Raw genomic sequence first — 26627 nt, forward strand, 5'->3', positions numbered from 1 at the left:
GCAGGTGGAGGACTGAGCAGGTGATAATCAAACTGAGAGGGACTTTAAGGCAGGCAAGCCACAGCATGTCCCCAAACCCACACAAGTCCTGTGAAGCCACCTGGACAGCGGCGGCGGCTCTCGAAATTTCCCCTGGAAGTGTGATGGGGTCACATGTCCCTGAGAGGTCGGCGGGCCAGACGCGGGGCAGGTCAAGCGCTCTCCGACAGCAGGGAAGCAGAGCATAGCGGCAGCAGCAGCCACACGGGCGAGACGAAATCCTTCATCAATGTTTCAGGCGCTCACGCAAGAGGGAACAGGAGTACCCTTTCCCCAAAAGGAAATGACCCCTAATGTAATCCAGCGTTTTATAAATCAAGCATACATCGGTCAATAACCTTATTTGTATGACTTAAAACGGCTTGTATGCATGTGCGCTATCTCCAGGAAGGTCCATTTCAGAACCGATAAACATCAACTTGAAGAACACAAACCAGTGTTTTTTTATGTCATTACAGTTGTTCCAAACATGAATGTGCAATAAAGAGCACAGCATGAGTGGATGGACATGAGAAGACAAACAGTAAACATTACATCTGACTGCTTCTCCCTTCCTGTCACAAGGCTGAGAAGAGCTGAAATACATGCAAGGCATTTATTTCGACTAATTTCACCCTTAGACGTAACATCAGTGACCAAGCCATTCCACTGTCATGGGTAGCCTATGCTGTAACACAAGCCTGTGCTGCAAAGAGATGATCTCCTGTTCTGGTGTGGATAATACATCATCCATTATAATAACCCCTTGGTCAAGGTTGACTGCTGGCACTGTGAGCAGCTCCTCTGTCACATAAAATAAACACAAATCAGCTCATCCAGAGCTGGTGAGCAAAAGCTCGTCTGAGTTCTCAGCTAGCTCAGACCCAAGCGTGACATATCACACGGAACTGCAAAAATGACATACGGTATCTGAACTAGCTTTTTAGCTCTGCATAGAGCACTTCCTGGACCAAACATCAGTGGTCCACAGAATCATTTTGATTCTATCCAGCCTGGTCCAGACACTTGAGGCTTTGGTCTGGGCCCCTTGGTTTAATGAGCCATTTCTAATGTCGAGTTTCTAATGGCATCATGAACATAAGTTGCAGGAACAAAATGGCCACATCACGTAGTGGACTCCTGATATATATGGAGCACTTTCTGGTCCAAATATAAAAAAATGTATCGCTCAACCACTGAGTCAACCACAGACCGCACAGACAACTAGCGGATCGTGAGGAACAATTTGCTGTATTGGATTAGAATCGCAGACTGCACCTTTAAGTACCAAGAATCTCCGAGATGTGTACCTGAACTCTGCCTCTGTGCCAGTGAGCTCCTGGAGCCTCTGCTGTAGCAGGATGACCTCGGTGGCGTAGCGCTCTTGCGTCTCCTTGGCCTGCTGCTGGTAGTAGCTGCGGAGGCGCTCCACCTCCTGCTGGTGGTGCTGCTCCAGCTGGGCCTGACGCTCCTGGAACTCCGCCCTTAAGCGCTCGGAGGCGTCGGCCTGCGCCGCGGGCAACTGCCCTCGCTCATGGAGGTCTACAGACAACACAGGGCAACACAACTCATGAGGAGATGCAGGGATGTGGGTACGGCACATGCACCGTATACACACGCGCATGCACGCATGCACAAGGCGCATTACAAGGCCAAGCATCTGTGGAAACTAGTACTGTACATGTCGAATTAATCACATTTAAAAAATGAAACAGTAACAATGCCCAACAGGGTAACGGTAGCGCTAAAACAATCTGGGGTTGTGGTTAGGCATAACCAAATGACTTCATTTAAGCACTGCTGGCTAAAATGTATTCAACTATTGCTCAGGACAGAGACATCAGCTCATAACAGAGAAACAAGTGCTTGGTGCCGAACCAGGACCTTAACAAGCATCATAAGTGCTTCAGGTGATTGCAAATACCAAGCCCCTCCAAATGACGCACTGCGCCACAGAGAGAGAGAGAGAGACAGAGGGGGAGGGAAATAAAAGCAGAACATTTCTGCTTTGAAACGAGTGGAGTTTTAGAGTGTTTGGGTGGGAAGAGTTTTCTGTGTGTGTGTGTGTGTGTGTGTGTGTGTGAGATCCATATTAAACAGTGTCAAGCAGGACAGATGAAATTACCGTGACAATCAGCAGAAGCCTGGGTTAGGGAGGGGGCGCGGGTTTGCGTCCGCAGGTCAGAGATGTCCTCCTCGCTGGTCCTCCTCAGCTCCTCATAGGCCTGCTGCAGTGACGCCACCTGCAGGTCAAGAGGGGACATGTCACCATGTGGATGCGTGTACAGTGTACAAATGAGTGTGAATACTTTATACATAAATCAGAGTGCGTCTCAACAGATATGACTGTGTGTGTGTGTGTGTGTGTTCTCATCCCCTACCCCAGAACATGAATGAACTGCCACTACTCAAGCTAAGCCAATCAGAATGCTCTGACTAGGGCTGCAGCAGTATAGAGAAGTCCTTACAGCGGCATTCGAAGAGTGCCACCTTGCGGTTTGCGGTAATACCGCAACGAAACTCCCCTGTATTTAATTACTTCCACTAGGAGGTTATGTTTTCGTTTGCGTTTTGTTTGTCTGTTTGTCTGTAAGCAGAATTTCGCAGAATTTCTCTCTGAGTGCCCTTCTAGTTCATTAATTTGACGTTAAAAATACACCTCCTAGTACCGCGGTATGGCGGTGATGCGGTTATTGTTGCAGCCCCAGCTCTGACACATTCAAAGAGTGAAGTAGCTCTTGTCAGTCACCATCCTGTCTCTTGTACTCCCGTCCTCATTATCCCCGGGGGAGGGTAGGGGACTGTAAAAATCCCCTCTGGGTGGAGACCTGGCCCCATTTCCCTCATGCATTCCCACATAGAGGCTGACTCCATTCAGAGTTACCTACCTTCTAAAACCACTCAGTGTCTCTCTCTCTCTCTCTCTGTCTCTCTGTCTCTCTGTCTCTCTGTCTCTCTGTCTCTCTGTCTCTCTGTCTCTCTGTCTCTCTGTCTCTCTGTCTCATTTATCTCATTTATAACACAAACATTTTCCCACAGATATCAGTGTTAATTTCCCTCACTCCATCCCACATAGAGGCTGCCTCTAGAACAGAAGTGCTGGGTCTGGTCGATTCAGTTACCTTCCTTCTGCGATAAAAAAACATTTTCCTCTCCTCTCTTCACCCTCCCCATCTCTCTCGTTGTCTATCTCTGTCTCCCCAAATTTCTCCTTCTCTCACCTATAACACAAACATTTTCCCACAGATATCAGTAGGTTTTGTTAAGATGACCGAAGTCCTACCTTGTCCCCATCAGCCATCAGTGAGGCCTGTAGGTGCTGGAGGCGACTGCATTCCTGTGTGATGCGGTCTCTTAGCTGGTACAGGCTGTTGCACAGATCTATATGCAAACATACAAGCACACATCAGCCTCTTGCAACAAACTATTTTTTTCATGAACACACGCCAGATCATTATGACTTATAGCAGAGGTAAGTAATTTAGTGCCAATAAGTTTCATAAAGCCAGGAAAGACATTATCAACAGTTGTCATAGTAAAACATGAAGCATAGTATTTATTTATTAGTAATTAGTAATCCAAATTATTGAAAGAACACACTGCAACTGGCCAACCAAACTAACCTTTAGCCTCCTGCACCAGTGACCTTGGATCAGTAACTTTGGTGGTTGGAGCAGCTGCTCTTGTCCACTCCTCGTCATCTTCTTCAGATGGTAGAGAGAGAAGCAGCTCCTCACCGAGTAGAGTAACAAATGACTGGAAACGGACAGAAATCGAGACTTTTATCGACTCAAGTCAAATATTTTCATCCATTAAAGCATTCACTGTCAATTAAAAAACAGACAGGTACATGCCACATCCCCATTCCTTACCTGTATGACCTGTTTACATTCTTCTGAGATGGCCTGAATTACATTCTGGTATTTTGTAGACCTGGTTTCCTCTTGGTATGCTAAAAATGTATCACAATCACAATTATTACTGGTAGATAACATTAAGGACTATATTCCTGCACTACAAGTTGTATTCATTTCTACAAGATCAAGGAGTCCTCAACTTTATGTAACCATGTTTACAAGCTTCAAACTACTCTGTGGCATACTGGAAAAGTTCAGTAATTTGGTGTGTGCTACTGTAAGTATGGTTGAGTGTGTATGTGTGTGTGTGTACACCTGTGCCACCATGAAAAATTTATCAAAATACCAGTCTGTTTGATGTGCCCTCCTCTCCTCCTCTCTCTCCCTCGAACCGGCTGACCTTTCTGTTGCCATTTGGAGGCCTGCCTAACTCTCCAGCAGACACTGGGGCTCCAGCTCTGCACTCCACAGACACGGCTCTCTCTCCCCCTGTAGTTCTTGCCCTCTCTCTCTCTATCTCTCTCTCTCTCTCGCTCTCTCCTCTGCCTTTTCATCTGCACGGCTCCATTAGTGTGTCTGCAGCGACTGCTACAAGTGGTACAAAAGCTAGCTGTCCATCGCTCACTCTCTCCCTCTATTGTTCTCTCTCTTTCTCTCACTCTCTCTCTCACTGTCCATCGCTCGCTCACTCTCTCGCTCTCTCACTCTATTGTTCTCTCACTTTCACTTGCTCCCTCTGTCACATTCTGCCGTTCTCCCACTCCCTCTTTCCCTCCATGTTGCTCATTCTCTCTCTCTCTGTCTCTCTCTGTGTCGCTCTCGCTGTCTGTTTCTCCGGGCTCACGGACCTCTCTCCCCCTGCTGCAGGCGCTGCATCTCCTGCTCCAGAGGGTGCAGTCGCTGCTGCGTCTGCTCCTGCCAGCTCTCTCTCTGCAGCTCCAGCTGCGCCGCATGGATCTGAGACAGGCTGATGCGCTGAGCCTCCAGCCGCAGCAAACACTCCGCCTGCACAGACAGACAGAGAGAGAGACAGAGACAGCGAGAGAGAGACAGACAGACAGACAGACAGACAGACAGAGAGAGAGAGAGAGAGAGAGAGACAGACAGACAGACAGACAGACAGACAGAGAGAGAGAGAGAGAGAGAGAGAGAGAGACAGACAGACAGAGAGAGAGAGACAGACAGACAGACAGACAGACAGACAGACAGACAGACAGACAGACAGACAGAGAGAGAGAGAGAGAGAGAGAGAGAGAGAGAGAGACAGACAGACAGAGAGAGAGAGACAGACAGACAGACAGACAGACAGACAGACAGACAGACAGACAGACAGACAGACAGACAGACAGAGAGAGAGAGAGAAGATGGAGAGGATAGGAGGGAGCGAATGAGAGACAAGAAAGAGGCAGGTGAACAAAGATGTGAAGTGTGACAGAGATAAAGTGGGCGAAGAGAAAAAAAAGACAAAGACAGGAAGGATAAGAGGATGATACAAAGAGGAGGAGAAGAGAGGGGAACATAGGGGGGGAGAGAGAGAGGGAGAGAGAGGGGCAGATTGAGAGGGGGCACCTGGTTTTCAGCATTATCACACCAGAGAAGCTCTATTATGCCGACGCACAAAGGGCAGCAGCACATGGTCCCCCCTCCCTGCCGTTTGATGTGTTAAAATCAGTGGTCACATCACTACTTTTTATGAGCAGTGTGTGTGTGTGTGTGTGTGCGTGCGTGCGTGCGTGCGTGCGTGCGTGCGTGCGTGCGTGCGTGCGTGCGTGCGTGCGTGCGTGCGTGCGTGCGTGCGTGCGTGCGTGCGTGCGTGCGTGCGTGCGTGCGTGCGTGCGTGCGTGCGTGTTCGCGCGGGGGGGGGCAGTGATAACAGAACTGAGTGCCAGTTTCGGCGCCCATCCTGGGGTCAAAACCAGGAGACTGAACCTGAAACAGAGCAACTGGCAAATCTAGGATGCTGAAAATAGAAGACACAACCTAATGCGTTTACGTGGGTTTACCCAAGGACACTTCCAAGGACACTTCCCTGGATTTAACTCAGCAAAGTCAAACCTGCAACATCTGTTCTCCTCTACCCAGTAATGTAGCCTCCCTCTGAGTGAGGCAGGATGCTTTGAGACATGATTGATGCTGCCTCATTCAATAGGGTCAGTTGGAAGAAATCACTGGGTGCGTCTCAAAAACAACTTTATGAGTCCTGCGAGTTTCCATTTTCTGGATTGAGGTGCACCTTATCATAGTGCCTTCAGATGAAACCTTACTGCCCAAGTGAAAAAAAACATCTGGGATGCTGGGAAGACCAGGCGGTATTTTTCACAGTAACAACGTTATAAAACATGGAGATGGCTGGAAGCTACTGTTTGGTTTGGCCAGAGAACATTCATTTGATTGAGCGCTTGCTACTAGCCATCTCAAGATTAAGTAGATTACCAATTACATTGCTGATCCTGACATCCATTCTGGTAACAAATAAACAAATTATTTCCACTGGGAAACAAACCTGGTCTTTGGTCTACACACTGTGTAAAGTCTTGTAAATGGTAAATATGCTGAAAACTTGTTATTGACCGCAAAAGTCAGATGCACCAGTTATGTACTACAACAACACAGGGTTTTGTCTGTGCACCTAAAGTAGGGAGGAGTGTCCTGATATACAGCAGTCTACAGCAGGTGTACATACATATAATCTTTCAGCTAGTTCAGGCACACAAGCGTAAAGTTAGCATGTCTGAAGAGCAACGCCTCCCAAACATCATTTACATTCTTCCGAATGTATGCAAACACTGATCACGTCATGCCTGCAACTGCAATATTGCTCATTTCTGTGGTGAAAGTGCTTCTTTAAGAGCCACAGAGTTTTCACTTACATGATCCCCGGCCTCTGAGCGAGCGGTCTCAGCATTCGGACGGACGGCGGATGTTGATGATGTCTCACCATCGCTGTCGTCGGCACTCACGCTGCCCTCCTCCTGTGGAGCAGACGGCATGACGTGGAGCTATGAGCAGCACAGGAGAGGAGAACAACACAACACTCAGAACAACACATCACAAAGAGAGAGCGAGAGAGAGAGGGGGGGAGAGTGAGGGAGGGGGAGAGAGAGAGGGAAAGAGGGGGGAGAGGGAGAGATAGACAGAGAGAGAGGGAGTGAGAGAGAGAGAGAGAGGGAATAGATAGCAAAGAAAAAGAAAGGAAGTGAGATGGTAAGAATCAAAGAAAGACGGAGAGGAAGGGAGAGAGACAGACTCTGTGTGTGTGTGTGTGTGTGTGTGTGTGTGTGTGTGTGTGTGTGTGTGTGTGTGTGTGTGTGTGTGCATGAGTAAGGAAGTGATTTGTATCTATTTGCAGGGTAGGAGTGTGTGTCTTACGGCACCACAGGACAGGTAAACTCCTGAGGGGACAAGAGGAACATTGGGAGCTGACAGATACTGCACTTTGCTCGCACGGCTCCAGGCCTACTGCAGCCCCATGAGACCAACAGAGAAGGGTACACAGGTAACCATACCAACACAACAAGCTCAGAGAAGGGTACACAAGTAACCATACCAACACAACAAGCTCAGAGAAGGGTACACAGGTAACCATACCAACACAACAAGCTCAGAGAAGGGTACACAGGTAACCATACCAACACAACAAGCTCAGAGAAGGGTACACAGGTAACCATACCAACACAACAAGCTCAGAGAAGGGTACACAGGTAACCATACCAACACAACAAGCTCAGAGAAGGGTACACAAGTAACCATACCAACACAACAAGCTCAGAGAAGGGTACACAAGTAACCATACCAACACAACAAGCTCAGAGAAGGGTACACTGGTAACCATACCAACACAACAAGCTCAGAGAAGGGTACACAAGTAATCATACCAACACAACAAGCTCAGAGAAGAGTACACTGGTAACCATACCAACACAACAAGCTCAGAGAAGAGTACACACACAGGTAACCATCCCAACACAACAAGCTTAGAGAAGGGGTACACAAGTAACCATACCAACACAACAACAAGCTCTCACCTTAAAACTAGGGCTGTCAGCGTTAACGCGTTAATCTATGCGATTAATGCGGCCGCGATTAACGCGATAAAATATTTTAACGCAATTTAAAAAAAATATATATATATATATTATATATATATATATATATATGATTGATGAGGGACAGGTGGGGCTTGAATAGCCCCACTTGTTCAAAGTGGGGAATGACAGAAAAAGTTTGAGAACCACTGCGGTAGTTGAAGATGGAGAGATGAGGGATTGTTGGGCGGAAAGTCTCCGTTTAAGAGCCAATCGGGACAATCGACAAAACTAAAGTTGTATGTAGCATTTGTCAAGCTGAATTTAGCTATCACAGAAGCAGCTCGTCTTGAAGTTATCACCTTAATGCAAAGCACCCGACAGAAAGCAGTCCCAGGTTAGATGATCGCCAACCCACACTCCATCACTTCTCTAGGAAAATAACTAGACCAGTCCGTGAAATAGTTGCCATTTGGGTTGCCGGTGACTGTCGGCCCATCAACATAGTTGAGGACAGTGGGCTGATTGAGGTGATTCGAATTGCTTCAGGGGAAATTCTTACGATTTACCGTCGAGGGGCACCATTGTGTTTAAAAAAAAATACAATTAAGCAACAGTGTCTAAAATACACGCTGTATGAAGTGATTACTCGTTAATTTATAAGATTTAGTCTTAAGAAGAAAAAAAAAAATTTAATCGCGATTAATTAATTTCAAAATGTGCGATTAATTAGTTAATTTTTTTTAATCGATTGACAGCCCTACTTAAAACACTACTCTCTTCCTGCATGGCGGTAGGGGGGTTGGAGAGAGGGGGGTGAGGGGGAGACTGACTCTGGGGTGCATTACATTTCTGAGAGGCATAATAATCACACTGCCGGAGTCCCAAGAGGAACAATCCGATTACTGATGCTGTTTCTGCCCTGGAATTGTGTGTATTTTCAGAGCTGAATCTCTTTTTATGATGGAGCTGTCAGAAAAAGTGCCAAACCTGCTCTGCCCAGCCCTACTCTTAACAAGGGAGCGAGTGAAATCATGTTTCTGGTTCCTGTGTAGTTTTTTTTCCCCAGTTATTCTGTTGTTGGGGCAACTGAGGGGGTAAGTAGCCGTAGCAGAGCAATCTGATTGGAGATCGTGTGGAGATCGAGGGCTTGATGGTGTGATTACTCTCCGCAATCAGAGAAAGGTCTTTTACATATGAGCCTCTCTCCGTATCACAATCCCTGCTCTTCACTTACCACCACAACACACACACACACACACACACACACACACACACACACACACACACACACACACACACACACACACACACACACACACACGCACGCACGCACGCACGCACGCACGCACGCACACACACAGGTTAGGCGCTTTTCTGATGCACACACACACACACACAGGTTCAGCGCTTTTCTGACACGCACACACACACTCACACACACACACAAACAGGTTAGGCGCTTTTCTGACGCACACACACACACACACAGGTTAGGCGCTTTTCTGACGCACACACACACACGCACGCACAATCTCCCCTCCCTCAATCCGCATAAATCCCCGATCCTAATTTCAGCTGGAGGGAAACAAAGCCTCACGTCCCTCCTTCCCATCCGCATAGGCTGGTCACAGAACCACTGAAGATGACCCACAGCACTAAACAATACAAACCCCCCCCGGACCTAAAACCTGTTGATTGTGAGGATAAACCCTGTTGATTGCCTTTACGAGCGGGCCATTAGACAAAATAAAGCAAAGTGCAGTCCGATGTTGATAAAACTCCTCCGATGATCACTGAATTATACACAGATCAGAGATCAGTGATCAGTGAAATATCTGTCAGCGCTGGAGAGCGGTCAGGTCCAACAGGAGCCGGGCTCTGCAGACGTCTGTTCATCCACCTCATTAAACACTATCACAGCAGCCGCTGTGGCTCAATCAAGCAGATCAGAGCATAGTGCCATACACTGAGCTGACACGGATGAGTAGAGCTGCAGTGTGTGTGTGTGTGTGTGTGTGTGTGTGTGTGTGTGTGTGTGTGTGTGAGAGAGAGCCTGTTGAGAGCGCCTGCTTACCTGCTTCGTGTCTCCGCTCCCTTGCCTCTCACCGTCGGCGAGTCGGTGCTTTTGCAGCATCCCCTGTCGTCTCCTCTCCGCCGGCTCGCTCGCTTCTCTCCTGCCAGCCTCCTTTCTCTCCTCCTCTTGAACTCTCTCCTCCTGTTCCTCCTCTTCTCCCTCTCTCTCCTCCAGCAGCTCTGTGCTTTGCTGCTCTTTGCGAGTCTCCTGTTGCCGCTGCCTCTGCCTCTTCCGCTGCCTGCGTTTGCTCTGCGCTGACTGCGAGACGGCAGCAGGGAGAGCGGACGAGAGGGAAAGGTGGGGGGAGGACGAAGAGGAGGAGGAGGAGGTGGTGGTGGTGGAGGGGGCTAGACCCTCAACAGGTGCTTGTGCTCGCGCTTGCTGATGGAGCTGCCCGGCAAGCCCGTCCTTCTCTCGCTGCAGGGCTGCGTGATGCTCGTCCGCGCGTCGCCTCTCCCGCTCGGCAGCCTGCAGCTGGGATCGCAGAGCCTCCACCTCCTGCTCCAGAGAGGCCAGGCGAACCGGATGCTCCTCCACTGAGCACGAGCTCTGACGGGGGGCAAGGGACTGCTGAAGCGGTGGTGCCGTTTGTGGTGGCGTTTGTGCGTGAAGCTGTGTTGGCTGGACTTTTTGTATTGCTGTCGCTCTCTCGGTCTCCAGTTTTTTGATACGAGCGCTGACCTCTCCCATCTCCTCCTGCGTAAGGCGAAGCTCCTCCTCCAGCTGCTCTAGCTCCGCCTCCTTCTCCCTCAGTTCCACCTCCCTCTCCTGCAGACGGACAGCAGCCTCGGTGAGCTGCAGGGACAAGCTCTCTCTCTCCTTCTCTGACGTCTGAAGTTTCTCCATCAGCTCGGTGGTGTCCTTCTCCACCTCACCTCCATCAAGGGGCGTCGGGGTGGCTGAGACCTGCTGGATCTGTGAGCGCAGAGCGTTTAGTTTGGCCTCGTACTCTAGGGTGTCGTGGCGGACCCTCTCGTCCAGCTGTGCCTTCTCACCGGCCAGGCACGTGCACTCGTCCTTCAGCTCCTGGTAGTTCACCTCGAAGTTTCTCTCAGCGAACGAGAAGGTGTTCCTCTGCCGTTCGATCTCCTCCCGCAGCTCGTCGACGCGCTGGTGCATGCTCTCGTTCTCGGTGGCGAGGGCGTCCATCTTCGACCGCACCATCTCTCTGTCCTCGTTCAGCAGCTCCAGCTCGTCCCTCATGGCGGCGTTGTCCTCGCTCATCTTCCTGGACTCCTTCTCCAGCGCTCGGCTTTTGTTCTCCCAGTTCTGCTCGCGCTCTTTGATGTCCCTCAGCAGCACGTCGCGCTCCTCCCGCGCCTCTTTCTCTCTCTCCGTCTCCACGTCCAGTCTCTCGCTCTCTCGCTCCCTTAACTCCTCGATCTGCAGCTGCATCTCCCTCAGCCGCTCCACCAGCTCCTCGGCTCGGGAGCCCTCCAGCGCCCGCGTCAGCTCCTCTTTCAGCGCCTCCATCTCCCCGAGGAGCGCGTCCCTCTCCTCCGCCAGGTCGGCCTTCTCGTGCTCGGCCTGCCGCAGCTGGGCCTCGTGGGAGGCGCGCAGGTGCTCCAGGGCCTCGGCGCGCCGCAGGCCCAGCTCGTCGCGCAGGTTCTCCACGTTGAGCTGGCTCTCGCGCTGCAGGTCGTCGCGCAGGCGCACCAGCTCCTCCTCGTGGCTGAAGAGCAGCGCTGTGCGCAGCCTCTCCAGCTCGGCCTCCTGCGACTCCGCCATGCGGTCCAGCACCGCGTCCTTCTCGCGCTCCAGCATCTCCAGCTTGATCTTGTAGTTGGTCACCTCCGACTCGTGCTTAGCCTCCAGCTCGCCCGCTGCCTCTCGCGCTTCGGCCAGCTGGGCCTGCAGCTCGGAGACGGTGTCACGGATGCGGGCGGCCTCGCCCTGGCCACTCACGGTGCTCAACGAGGCTGCCTCGACCTTCTCACGGGCCAAGCGCAGCTCCTTGTGGAGGTCCTTCACCTGGCTCTGCAGGCTGAGCTTCTCCTCGGCCGTCTGTGAAAGGTCCTGGCGGGCCCTCTCGCGCAGCACCTGCGACTCTTGCAGCTTCTGCTGCAGCTCGATGATGCGGGCACTCATCTGGTTCACTTCGCCGCAGCTCTGCATTGACTGGCTGCGGAGGCGCTCGTGCTCGGTGGCGTGCTGTTGCGTCAGACGCTCCAGCCCGGCGGCGTGCTGCTGCGTCAGGCGCTCCAGCTCGGCGGCGTGCTGCGCACGTAGCTCCTGCTTCATCTGCCCGATCTGCTCGCCGTACATTTCGTCCAGCTCGCCGCGAAGGCGATCCAGCTGCCGGGTGGCGTCCTCCTCGGCCCGCTGCAGGGCCTCGCCCTCAGAGAGGCTGCCGCGGTGGCAGCGCCGCTGCAGGTCCTCCACTGTGCCCATCAACTGCAGGATCTCCGCCGACGACAGACGCTCCTTCTGCCGGGAGGACGAAAGCTCGGCCATGCTGTTCTCAAGCTCCGCCCTGTTGTTCTCAAGCTCCGCCCTTCTGCTCTCAAGCTCCACCCTGCTGCTGTCATACTCTGCCCGAAGACTCTCAAGCTCCGCCCTGCTGCTCTCAAGCTCCGCCCTGCTGCTGTCATACTCTGCCCGAAGACTCTCAAGCTCCGCCTTGCTGCTCTCAAGATCCACCCTGCTGCTATCATACTCTGCCCTGAGACTCTCAAGCTCCGCCCTGCTGCTCTCAAGCTCCGCCCTGCTGCTGTCATACTCTGCCCTAAGACTCTCAAGTTCCACCCTGCTGCTCTCAAGCTCCGCTTTGTTGCCGTTGAGTTCCACCCTGTTGCTTTCCATTTCCTCCTTGTTGCTCGCGAGCTCCTCCCTACTGTTCTCAAACTCCATCTTCAAGCTCTCAAACTCCGACCTGTTGCCGCCGAACTCCATCTTGCTGCTCTCAAACTCTTTCGTGACCCTCTCAAGATCCGACCTACCGCTTTCAAACTCAACCTTGTTTTTTTCAAAATCAACTTTCGTTCTTTCAAGGTCCACCTTGGTACATTCAAGCTCTGCCTGGTTCCTCTCAAGCTCTGCCTGGTTTCTCTCAAACTCTGCCTTAGTAGTCTCCAGTTCCTGGGTCTTAGCGGCAAGCCACTGGCTCAGATCGGTCCGCTGCTGCTCTGAGGCGAACAGCTCCTCCCTCAGGCGTTTGAGCGAGTGCTCGTGTTCGGACATGGCCCTGTCCTGCTTGGCCACCAGCTGCTCTTTGTCCTGTAATTTCAGTGCAAGTGACTCTTCTGCGTGTGTGCCCACCTGGGGAGACAAGGGGGAGAGTGGGGTGGGGGGGGGGAATTTGGTGTGAATTGATTCAAATTGTAGCATTTGATAAAAAGGCTGTAAAGACCCTTTTCATCTGGCATGGCTGAAGCACAATGAAAAAAAAACTGTATTGGACACCGAGTGTTGACGTTAAAGGTTGAATTGCGGACCTCAGCATGACACTGGAGCATTATAAAGCCATTTGGACTAAAAGCACAGCAATCTAGCGGCTTGCCTCAAACCACTGTGTAGCCTTTTCTCATTTTCACATCCAATTTTAGACATTTAGAACTACAGTAAGCCGTGTTTGCATGTCTTCCCAACATATGGACTACACTTAGTCACTGTAGGAGTCCACCCCCTCACTTGAATGTGTAACCAGGAGGCAAGGGATGCCCATGTCTGAAAGTCTCCTCATTTAAATAATACAATCTATGTTTTAATTGTCTGATGAAATTGTTTAAATAATGCAGACCTCCCTCGTAATGCAGACCTCCCTCAGTATATGAGAGCATACACCAGATACTTCAACCCTTCATTCTTTCAGTGTCCACCTACGTCTATGTCTATGTCTATGTCAATAGAGCATGTTGCAGAAGGTCTGCTGGAACAAGCTTTTCGATAGCAGCTACAAACTCTTCCTCAAGCTCCTATCACCAAAATATGTATTGCCAAAAAACCATACATATACACATATGTGCTTATACATACACATAGACATATATGCACTTAAGACCATTTTATTCAGTGATTTATATTATTTTATCCCCATAATCTATTCACAGCATCAAGTAAACCAGTAAAGAGTAAACAAGTTCTGTTAACCACCCATGTTCTCAGCAGAAAGATGCAATATTCAAATGAGCTGAGTGCCAATTACCGTTTCTATGTGGCTGAGGCGCTGTTGGAGCTGGCTGATCTGGAGCCGCTGTTCCTCGCTGTGCTCCTGGTGACCTTTGACCTCCACGTCCTTCTCGTCCAGCTGTTGCTGGTAGAGTACGAGCTGCTGACGTGCCTGGAAGAGGTCGGCCGCGGTGCTACTGTGACTGCTGTTCCTCAGAGTCTCGCCTGCCTGCAGCTGAGAGATGAGAGAGAGAGAGACAGAGAGAGAGAGTGGGAGAGGGGGCAGATAGAGAGAGAGAGAGAGAGAGCGAGGGAGGGAGGGTGATGGTGAAGGGGAGGGCAGGGTGAAAGCGAGAAAGACAGAGTGGGAGAGATAGAGACAGGAGAGATGAATAGAATGAAAAGAGTACAAACAAGCAGACTGGTTTGTATAACTAATACACATAACATATAGCCTTTTGAGTACTCTGACATATACTGTGTATACATACACACACATAACATCTGAGGAATTTCAATGATTCAGCAAAAAATGTATGGCCTGGCTATTTACTGAAGTTGACGTGGTGAGCACAGGAGAAAGAGATGAGAGGGGAAAGAGAGGACACGACGGAGACAGACAAGAAGAGGAGACATCACGAGGAGGACGAGGAGTGGTGATTTACTGAAAACAGCATAGGTAGAGGGGAATGATACATACCTGTTTGAACAACAGAGAGAACTAGGTGGAGGGGGTAATGGTAATAGAAAATGCTGTTTGTTATTGTTGTAATTTAAGTGTGAGTGGGTGGGATGGCCGAAAGTACTGTGAGTGCTCACCAACAGCTTTGCAAATAATCAACAGCTTCATAATGGGGGATGACTATAGATCACTCACCACAACATGGTTGTTGGGAGGGGGGTATATGTGAGTGAGAGCGTGAGTGGTACCTGTTGGAATTGAATCTTGAGCTTCTGGCTTTGCTCGGTCAGTTCCAGGAACTCCCTCATGACCTCGTCCTTCTCCTTGCGTGCCAGCTGCAGGTTGGCGGTGAGCTGGGTGATGATGCCGTCCCTCTGCTTCAGCGCCGCCTCAAAGTCCTGCAGCTTTAATGGGCACACGGCCACCGGGAGAGAGGCGAGAGGAGAGGCTGTCAGTCACAAAGGAATCTTTTGGGTTACCATGGTTTCCGAGGGGGACCGAAAAGAACAATGACCCTGGTGCTGTGGACCAGTGAGCCGGGGCCCCTGGAGGTTAGGTAAACTCAGCAGGAGGATTTTTTAATGGTTTCACAACAGGATACGCTTTTCATTTATTGTTTTTTAGGTTTTTTTTTTTTCAAAGGAATGTGCTGATGGGAAGCATTTGAAAAAAAAAAAAAAAACTGTAGTACAAACAAACTCTGTTGAAAATACTAAAGTATTACATCTTATGCTCTTCCATTTCATAACTGATGAGTCAGTCATTATCCATAGATGCTCGGTGTCTGCCCAGAGCAAGACAAGCAGGGGAGCCCACTCAGGGAGGGCAAAAGCCACTCCTTCCACCACTACTCACACACACAGAGACACACACACACAGAGACACACACACACACACACACACACACACACACACACACACACACACACACACACACATACACACAGACACACTCACAGACACACACACACACACACACAGCAGAATGACTCAGTACTCTCAGCCAGGCTGCCTTACTTACTGGTGCATGGATGCAAATTAGTTCACACCACATTTGTGGCAAGCGTAGAGAAAGACACAGAATGAGAATAAGGGGATGGAAGAAGAAGAGAAGAGGAGGAGGATGAGAAAAATTGGGAAAGATGAGGAGGTGACGGGACATGGGCAACAGAAGAGAGGACAAGAAAAAGGGTGTGAGGGGAAAGCAGGCCAGAAGCTCTAGGAAAGAGAGAAAACAAAATGAGGACAACAAGGACACACAGGAAAAGGGGACGAGAAAAAGAAGAACGAGAGATGAGGACAGAACAAGAGCGTGAGGATAGTGAAGGATGAGACGGTCAAGATGATGAAGAATGATGATGATGATGATGATGATGAAGAAGATGGTGGTGGGTGGGGGGGGGGGGGGGGGGGATGAGAGGGCAGAAGGGAACGAGTAGGAGAGTAAGTTGCGTGGGGAGGAGAATGCGATGGGAGCAGATACCTGTTGCATGCCCTCGGAGCCAAAGGCAGCGCGGATGTCCTCCAGTTCCCCGGTGAGCTCCTCCAGGGCCTGGGTCTTAGCGGCCAGCTCGTCGTCCATCCCCTGGAGTCGGTCCTGAGGAGGGCCCAGCAGGTCCTGATCATCTGATGGGGGCACAGACTGCCGCAGGTCCTCTTCCTGAAAGGAGGAAGAGAGAGAGAGACAAAGGGAGAGAGAAACAGACAGACAGAGAAAGAGATTATAGAGAATATATGGATGGACAGATACAGAGGCAGGGGAGAGAGGTGAGACAGAGAGAATGAAAGAGAGAGAAAAGAGTGTGTGAGAGTTGTAATGAGACAACCTGGCTTCAGGCTGATGCCATGTCACGCAGCAGCAAGCTAACAAAAGCACTCACTCCCACAGCTCTCTCTCTCTCTCTCTCTCTTTTGATTTTTTCTTCCAATATCCCTGCCCATTCTTCTCCACCTTTCTCTGTCTCATTGTGCCTAGCAAGCTTAATTTATTTTTTTATTCCCTTAATCATCTCATCTCTTTCTCTGTCTGTCCCTCAGTGGTTGAGTGCAGAGACCCGCCACCTGTGGCAGCTTAACGACTCCTGCGCTGGGGGCTCCTCCATGCTCCACTCTCTCTCTCTCTCTCTCTCTCTCTCTCTCTCTCTCTCTCTCTCTCTCACTCTCTCTCTCTCTCTCTCTCTCTCTCTCCATCACTCCTTCTGCTCTTCCCTCCATCAGCTCTCTTTGTTCTGCTTCTTCTTCTTCTTCTTCTTCTTTTTCTCTCTCTCTCTCTCCATCACTCCTTCTGCTCTTCCCTCCATCAGCTCTCTTTGTTCTGCTTCTTCTTCTTCTTTTTCTCTCTCTCTATCACTCCTTCTGCTCTTCCCTCCATCAGCTCTCTTTGTTCTGCTTCTTCTTCTTCTTCTTCTTCTTCTTTTACTCTCTCTCTCTCTCTCTCCATCACTCCTTCTGCTCTTCCCTCCATCATCTATTTTTCTTCTTCTTCTTCTTCCTCTTCCTCTCTCTCTCTCTCCTCTATTATTTCAATTTACTTTGCTCTCTTTCCAATTTTCCTGTCTGTGTCTCCCACTTTATCTCTCCTTTTTTGTGCTGCTGCTGTTGTTTACCCCTCTCTCTCTCTCTCTCTCTCTCTCTCCCTCTCTCTCTCTCTTTCCATCTCCCCTTCTCTGTGAGCCTTCAGCGTAATTTACACCTACAAAATGTCACAGAGCCCTTCTCCACTGCCCATTCCCGCTGTGTCAGAGTGGCGAGTAAAGTTAGAGCTGAGCCTCTGCAACCACCGGCTTCATTGTAAGAATGAATGAATGAATAAATAAATGAGTAAATAAATAAATTAGTGCTGTCAAAATAATAACGCAATTAAGGTAATTAAAGTCCCTTCAGACTTTACGTGCTATACGCAACAAATATGCCTGTCAAGCTGACAATCCATTTTGAGGGCCTTGATGGTTTTATTGGAAATCTATGTTCAGATCAAAAGATACTATTAAACAATAGTATTTTAATTTTAATATAATTCCTTTGCGCTGATTCTACATTAATTCCATGATTTTACATTTAAATATTCATTATTACAAGCTACAGTCTTAAATAGAAAATAATCTATTCATTTTCAATTAAATCACAGCAAATTGTGCGATTAATTCACTATTTTTTATTTTATATCAATTGACAGCACTAAAATAAATAAATAATACAGCATCCAACACGCAGCAGCAGCTGATATTCTCCAAAGCCAAGTTAGCATCAGAAAACAGACCGGAGCGGTTAGAGGGTTAGTGAATTAGGACAAGGACCTCAGACCTCAGAGAGGGCACCCTGGAAGGAGATACAGGGGAAAGAGCGAGGATGTGAGACTGGCCAGGCAGCTGCAAGGTTTAAGGAGTTAAAGAGCACTGGGTTGTGTTTAGCCATCTTTAGTCTCGCGTTTACTGTACCCAAAGGAAGTCCTGAGGAGCCTCCGTGGCTTTGTCTGTCATCTCAAGGCAGCCATTGACCTGTTAATTCACAACACTCTGTAAAACAAGGACTTTCAAAAGTGTGTGTGTGTCATGTGTGAATGTGTGCGTTTGTGTGTGTGCATGTGGTCGTTCGTGCGTGTGTGTGTATGTGTGTGTGTGTGTGTGTGTGTGTGTGTGTGTGTGTGTGTGTGTGTGCGTGCATGTGGTCGTGTGTGTGTTAGACACATACCTCTGTGGAGTAGTCTTCTGCTGTGGTAGACATCTCACTTTCAGGCTGGAAGACAGAAAAGCAATGATGAGTTATCTCTTAAACACACACATACAGACATACATACATACATACATACATACATACATACATACATACATACATACATACATACATACATACATACATACATACATACATACATAAATACATACATACATAGCATCAGACACACAAACCCTATTCCCGCCCGAGCTCTGAGCCCATCATGAGAGATCACAGCTCACACTTCTCACACATCGTCCAAACGCCACACCGTGAAGCACCCCTGTTTTGCTTCCAGCCACCAAACAACCAGACAGCCAACCAGGAAACCAAATCTAAACCACCCACTGCTTCGCATTTGGCAAGGTCACCCTACCGGTTTGTAGCCCAGTAAGACAGCGATTTCAGCCATGGTGTGTTTGGCAGACGCATTCATAAATCCACGTGGCCCGAAAGGCTCTGGATGGTGCCGGTTTCAGAGTCCGTACGCCAGCAGGCTCTTATACGGTGGCGATTTGTCTTTTTCCCTATCTTCCAGAAGAAAGGATAATTGCGTCCCAGCCTCTCCCTGCGCCTGTCGTCTACCCCACTGACCTACATCCGGGGGGGGGGGGGGGGAATCTCCCCACACACACACACACACACACACACACACAGACACACACACAGACACACACACACTCACACTAAGCTGTCCTTCCTCACGGGCCACAGCCCACTTCATCCATCCATTCAGCATCCTCAGCCTATGGGAGTCATGTTCATAATGATAATGACTCCCCCATACAACAACCAGCAGCGCAATGCCCACGTAGGGCGTTCGGCCCTGCCAAGTGGATTAATAATTCAGATGCAGTGGTCCTGGGGACTGATATTGGATCCAGCCCTTGACGCTATGCTGGGGGAAACAGAAGCAGTGGCTAAAAGCAGCAAAAGCAATGACTCTGTCAGCCGGCCTCCAGAGCCAATGGCTGATTTCATGCACAAGCAGACATCTGTAAGACGTGGTGTTGCTGTTTAGTGGGTTAGAGGCTGCAAGTGAAGTAAAGTGAATTTGCGAGATGCTGGAAGTCACCCCAAGCCCATGATTTATACCAACTACCAAGTGGACTACAACCACAAAATCAAACTGCAATGCAGATGTCTAGTGAATAACTGCGAAACTCATTCAAGGAGGATGTGATGTCGGTTGACACAGCACTTTATCACTGTAGGGAGCCTGAAACTATCCAAGATTTCTATGGTCTAAATTGTGTGTTGTTTGTACAAGTCTGTGTGTGTGTGTGTGTGTGTGTGTGTGTGTGTGTGTGTGTGTTTGTGTGCCTGTGAAGGGGAGCACTGTGTTACGGTGTTTCCACAGCAACCCCTCCACCATAAAGTTGCTTGGTTACTTGGGCACATCTCTGTAGTAATTTAATTGTGCATCTGGGCCAATTAAACTCCCCCCATGTCTTGTCTGGGAAATGAAAAAGACAAGAGAAAAGGACAAGAATTCCAAAAAAAAAAAATCACTCACACACACTGTGGACAAATGAGGAGGGGATAATCATTCATTATCATGTGGGAACACCTTTAAGTTCACCACTTAAGTAGATAAATGTTAAACCCTCAGACAATAGAGTGATGGATAACAGTGCCACAACTATTCCCTGATTTGGATTTATCAGGTAGACAGACATCTTCAGCAGAGACGTACAGTGGGGATGAGGCTACTAGCTAGTTTTGTGTCTGAAGTTACACTGGCCATTCTGGTGGAGAAATGCTATTATAAGGAATTAGCATCTCAGCTTTGAGCTTTCACACTGGCATTAGGTACAAAAATTCAAATGTATATAAGCCAACTAAGTATCATCATACAATGCACTTTTCTGAAATACCAGTAGCATATCTGCTCAAACTATTATGTATGCCAGTGATGGTAAATACAAAAGATGATAATATGAAAGATCATATGAAATAAGCCAATGCTTGTTTTTACATTATGAACTGGTGTTGCATTGCATTGCTCTCTGGCGTCAGTGTTTTGGCTATATTTATATTCATGTCTGAGACACTTTGCCAGTTGCACCATTTTCCAGGGCTGCCGTGCCAATGTTGGATGAGCTACATGGTTTATTTCAGGTGCCCCTGCCTGAGTGTTTTCTCGCACGAGTGCCAAAATTCAGGTTCTGTCAATGGTGCTGAACTGCAATTAGTCAACAGTCTACAGTCTACCCCCACCCCAAAGTCCCACCCCTGCCTGAGAGAAACCTTTAGAGACACCTCGGTCCCTGCCCTTGCAAACCCCTAGTCTTCTGAGATGGATAAAGCAACAAATGGTTACATAGCTGAGGAAAGATGAGGGTTGCCATGAAAGGACCGAAGTAAGTAGCAGCGGCAGCAGCATGACGACAGCTAGCTGTACGAACAACGAAGAGATGAGGAGACCTCTCACTTTTTGTTCGTCTATATATCTGTTCGCTCTCACTCTCTATTGTGGAATGTTCTAATCTGCTATTCACTGCAAGGCCAGGAGGATTCTTCACACAGACGGAGACAGCAGGCAGCTCAACCACTTAAATACGCAGTTGTCTGTTGCTATGGCAACTGCCTTTTGTGGGGGGGGGGGGGGGACAGGGGTGCGCGTTGTCAGCTACAACGGTGAGCTACAGGAACCTCCAGTACCTTGGGTTGATAAAAAGGTGAGTTATTTATTTATTTTATTTTCTGCACACTAATGCTCTCTCTCACTGTTTCAGCATGCGTGTGGCTACCCTGAAGAGACAGAGACAGGGATAGAGAGTCTGTGTGTGTGTGTGTGTGTGTGTGTGTGTGTGTGTGTGTGTGTGTGTGTGTGTGTGTGTGTGTGTGTGTGTATGTATATATTAGTGTTTATGTGTGCTTGTTTGAGTGAGGGAGAGAGTTAGAGGTGTACTCGTGTCAAGGAGAGCAAGTTTTAGCAGCAGAAGTCCACTGAATGGACTCAAGGCTATGCAGCCAGAGAAACTGTTTCGTGAGGCACTGAAAAAAGGTTTTGTGGTAAAAGCGAATAACTCGTGCTCAACAGAGTCGTGCTCAACAGAGTAGCAGCAAACACACACATACACAAACACACACGCATACAAACACACACACATACACACGTACACACACAAACGCACATGTACAACACACGCATGCACAAACACACGCATGCACAAACACACGCATGCACAAACACACGCATGCACAAACACACACATACACAAACAAACACACACATACACAAACATACACAAACACACAAATACATACACAAACACACACATACATACAAAAAACAAGCACACTCTACAATAAGCATACATTGTTTTGGAATTCAGTCGTACAGCTCCATTGTTTCTGGTAGTGTCACAATACCAAAAATGTTTCTTGGCAAGTCATGAATTCCAATATTTTTCAATCTATCTATGAATAGGTTAGGCAATGTCATGTAGGCTAATGTTGCGCAAAAAAAAATATTTTATACTCTGTATAAAATCACAAAGGATTTGTTGAGGACGTAAGGCCCACCACCACCAACACCAACCCCACCACGCTCATGACCCCCCTTTGCAGTAAGGTCAGATAAATTGATAGATAGATCTTTTTTATTATTATGCCTTGGCAGACAGAACGTAATCTTAAGCATAACTCTACAAATTCAATCTAGGTCTACACAAGGAAGCTCCCCATACTCGCCCATGTTAACTTGGGAGGATGGGATGTTTAATGTTGAGGCTACCTGGTGCCTTTCCTCTTAGCATAACAGGTAGGCTATGTAAAAAATGTGCTAATAGTCTAAGCCAACTGATGCCAAATGTAATAGTAGGTCTTCAGTAAGTGTTAACTACCTGCTAGACACTTTGCTGGTGCAGCCTGTCACTGTGTGCTGATGTGGACTCTAAATGCTGAAATCGCAGCTTTTCAAATGGCTATTAAAACATTTTGGTAATGACACTATTAGTCATGTTGTACAGGGCTGCCTGGCCTGTAGCAGAGCTGTTTTGTTTGAGTGTGTTGATTGAGTGTTAAGCCCCATACACACAGGAAGAGACTGGCAGCAATGTAGCGACAAGAAAGCATGGAATGTTAATGGAATTCAGCGACTTGCAAGAATTTCATGACAGCTGGAGATGCAAAGGGGGAGGGTTCTGAGAGGGAGGGTTCCGAGATAAACTTCTCAACTTTGAAGCCACACGATTTGGGCGATTATCAATAGGGGTTTAGGAAACTGACTGACAGATGATGCCAGGAATGAGTTCCCCAAACGTTGCCTGCAAGGAAACACTGTCCATGATCATAGTACATCACTTGCCATGTGACCATGTATGATTTATTGATGTATTGATTACCAACCAAAACGATAGTGACAGACATGTTTTAAAGCAGCAATAAGTCTAAAACTAGCAAGCTAACTACCTAAAAGGCATGCAAAAACCTTGCAAACACCACCAACAGCCCAGCTGACACTGATAGAAGCTTGCCAACACACTAACTGGTGTCTTTTAGCAGTACAGCTGGCAATGTCATGCTGTGAAAACTTTTCTTCCATTTTTGCAGGGTATTCCAGCCCGTTACACAAAACTACATAGGGCATATCCTGGATGGCTAGTGGGAAAGACACAGGTGTTTATCTGTCCTTTGCATAACCATATGCTATCAAAATGAATTTGAGGATGGTACCAAAACTAGTTTCCTTCACTTTTCGAGTTACCTAATGTTGAATCACCACAAACAAAATATCCACTAAAATATGAGCTTTAATTAATCCATAGGGGAGCTGGTACCTCCCGTTCTCTGCAAACGTACAGCTGGGTAACAGGTAGCCTCCCATGGCAAGCTTTTGCGGCAGCCATATTTAATGCGCCTGTCAGAAACCCGAAGGTTGGAATAATAAAGAAAGATAAATGTATGCGATCACACCAATAAGAGGCTGGGGGAAGTGTTAGAACATTGCCGTATTATATAACACAAATCCACTTGGCATACATTAAAATTCTATCCTTTCCCCTGTGTTATTTTATGATCAGATCCTGCACCCATAAATTGAGCTAATGGTGATAGTGTGACAGCACTGGCTTTGTGCCATTGTTCTAGAGAAGGCGATTTCAACTCAGCCACTCTGCCTTTCAAGCAGCAAATTGGAAATTATTAAAATCTACATCAAACAGGAAGACTTTTTTCATGCCTCTTTTCATTTATGCAACCCTAATTAATCTGCTAAGTGAAATGTGTCATAGAGCTAAGTAGGCCGCCAACCAGACAAATCCTTCCAGATGAATCTGGACCAGACTAAACTAAACTTTAAAAATCACAGTGCCCAACATACAGATCAAATGTGATGGTATAGATACTAAACACTGTATGGAATCACAAACAAACATTATATTTTAAACAAGCTTTCACAGAGAGAGAGAGAGAATCCACACTAATACACATATAAGATTAACAAGAGATCAGCTCTGTCAATATATATCTAACAAAGGTCCAGTAAAAGCGAATCGAAGAATCAAATCTGGACATGTGGTTGACGCTTTTACATGTCCTTTATCATGTAAACACCCTAGATTCCGCTAACGTGATCAATGACTCAAGCTGTTCTCTGTGGGACTCATTTGACAGCGTTTTTACAGAAACAATAATCCACGGCCGGTCCATCTGACCGCCCTCGCAGAAACTCTCACTCCATATCTCATCCCAGTCACACATTGCTTACTGGTCCTCCGTGATTTTAGATGAAAAAGAGCAGGCAGATAAGCTTCCCTGCTGGTGCGCAGATAAGAAAAGGTTAGCGACCCGCTAAGCTACTCGAAACAGAAAAAAATAAAAAAAACACTGGATGTCTGAGAGCCTGAAATTGCCATGCTGGTGATTGCGATTGTAATATTCCCTTTTTATTAACACAGCGTTCATTTCCCCCCAGCCAATGTGAGCACACACTAGCCACCTGCTTTGCAAACTTCGGAGGCAATCACAGCAGAAAAGCCCCGGCGAGAGCACTAAGCTGCAGACGGCGGAGAGAACACTCCGCACCTGCTGGCAGTACTCTATTAGTAACCCAGATGGAACTGATCAGGTCCACTTCCACCCCACTACATGCTATAACACCCACCACTGATGGGGTCATATATTCTGTGCCTGACTTATTACACATAAACTATATATACTATATATACACAGTATATACATATATACTACATATATTATATTACAAACACACACACACACACACACAGAATACATATAGTATATATACTACACTATATTATTATAAAATCGGATTATTTAGTATATAATGCTGAACATGATTAGATCCACTCACCTCTATGGTATAGGTCTGGTCGTGTTTGACGGTTTCGCCTCTGCGGAGGGTGCGAGCGAAGGTGAACTCCGTCTGGGGGGGTTCTCTGGTCTCACCTCCCCCCACGTCCTCCCCACCCGAAGGCTCTAAATCAGCCCCTTCATCCCTCACGGAGGGCTCCTCCGCCCCCTTCTTCTTCTTCTTCTTCTTCTGTTTCTTCTGTCCGTCAGCATGGGCTTTCCGCTGACGGTACTCGGCCAGCTGGAGTCACAGAGCAAACGAAAAACAATCATGTCAGAGTCAGACACACAAATAATAATAATAATAATAATCATTCAATCTTATATTGACAAAAAAACAACCATCAAGCGCGCTTGGAACACTAACAACGACACTCGACACTCATTGCATAACAGAACAAGAAACCTAACGACATCCCAGTTCTGTTCACCATAACTTTTCTCGACTGAATTTTCCCTTTTCCCTGGCACACATACCGTAACAGTAGCGAGTTTGCAGAATTTGAAGCGAAGCATCCTGCACACAAGTGCTCTCTGGCCGGCCACAGAGTGACCTGAAGCAGGCCATGGCGATTGCCACACTGTGACTGTTGTGTCTGCATCTAATCTCACAAATACTTCCTGAGTGGATTAAAGCTCAAGGAATCCCCAGGGTCTGAGATGTGCAAACATCCACATATGCCCGTGCTCTTTGGCATGTGCCCACGGAGCAGCCACCGTACCTGCCCGTCTAGAAGAGGGCAGTCTGAGCTCCGACCTCAACACACACACACACACACACACACACACACACACACACACACACACACACACACACACACACACACACACACACACACACACACACACACACACACAAACACACAGTGCATTCAAATAGTATTCACCCCTTAAGTATTTTATAGTATGTAGTTTGTATAGTATGTTGCAGCTAAAATCATTTAAATTAATTTTTCTTCCTCATCAATCTACACTCAATAATAATAATAATAATAATAATAATAATAAAACCCATCATTTGCAAATTTGAGAAAGAAAAACTGAAATATCGGAATACATCCATGACTGTTCCATTAATGCCAGACACTGTTTAATACAATTTAGAATCCTGCACAGGCTACACTTTTCAAAGACAAAATTGCATACAATTTTTCCAGAAGTCTCACCTTTGTGTGATAAATGTGAGTCCATGGAGGCTACCTTATCACATAGTTATGCTCTTTGCCCCAAACTTCAAGATTATTGGGGTGAAATATTTCGGTTTCTTTCTGTGATCTTGAAGGTTCAGATAGAGCCAGATTTTGGGAATATTTTGGGAATATCTGAAGAGCTAAGGAAACTAAATGTAGCACAACAGCGTCTTCTGGCATATGGTCTAATAGCTGCAAAAAAGCTGATCTTACTTCTCTGGAAAAAGAAAGAGGTGCCCTCCTTTAAACACTGGCTGACTGACTTGACAGATTACATTGGGAGAGAATTAGATTCATCCTGAAAGACAAGCTGAGGGACTTTCAGAAAATTTGGCAACCTTTGATCGCTCATCTTGATAGAGAATCAAATTGACACCCAAATAAAATGCACTCCTAGGGAGGGATGGGTGGGTTATGGTAAGGGAAGGGAGGGGGGTTGTGGTGGGAGGGTGTCTGTTTTGGGTGGGGTTTTTATTTTTTATTAAATTTTTTGTATGGTGTGTGATGTTTGTTTACATTTGTCTTCTCTGTTGTTTTTGTTTGTGAAATGAAAAAAGAAACATGTTGCTGTCAATTGCCAATTTCACTGCTGGATGATGTGTTTCCCAATAACATATTTGAAACGAGAAAAACTGA

General features: G+C 47.6%; 1 protein-coding gene across 1 annotated transcript in view; it reads right to left on the reverse strand.

The window, feature by feature from the left end:
• Window positions 1-26627, reverse strand: part of akap9 (A kinase (PRKA) anchor protein 9) — an 85955-nt gene that overhangs the window by 48377 nt on the left and 10951 nt on the right. Inside the window, exons 2-15 of the mRNA XM_031586672.2 lie at window positions 24803-25042; window positions 18457-18501; window positions 18204-18263; window positions 16250-16426; window positions 15015-15170; window positions 14122-14319; window positions 9978-13235; window positions 6746-6874; window positions 4724-4880; window positions 3891-3970; window positions 3642-3774; window positions 3302-3399; window positions 2144-2261; window positions 1329-1560 (exon numbers count right to left, since the gene is read on the reverse strand). Of these exons, the coding sequence (XP_031442532.1) occupies window positions 1329-1560; window positions 2144-2261; window positions 3302-3399; window positions 3642-3774; window positions 3891-3970; window positions 4724-4880; window positions 6746-6874; window positions 9978-13235; window positions 14122-14319; window positions 15015-15170; window positions 16250-16426; window positions 18204-18263; window positions 18457-18501; window positions 24803-25042 (5081 nt within the window). The remainder of the gene's footprint in view (window positions 1-1328; window positions 1561-2143; window positions 2262-3301; window positions 3400-3641; window positions 3775-3890; window positions 3971-4723; window positions 4881-6745; window positions 6875-9977; window positions 13236-14121; window positions 14320-15014; window positions 15171-16249; window positions 16427-18203; window positions 18264-18456; window positions 18502-24802; window positions 25043-26627) is intronic.

The sequence above is a fragment of the Clupea harengus genome, chromosome 19, assembly GCF_900700415.2.
Source record: "Clupea harengus chromosome 19, Ch_v2.0.2, whole genome shotgun sequence".
NCBI classification, from domain to species: domain Eukaryota; kingdom Metazoa; phylum Chordata; class Actinopteri; order Clupeiformes; family Clupeidae; genus Clupea; species Clupea harengus.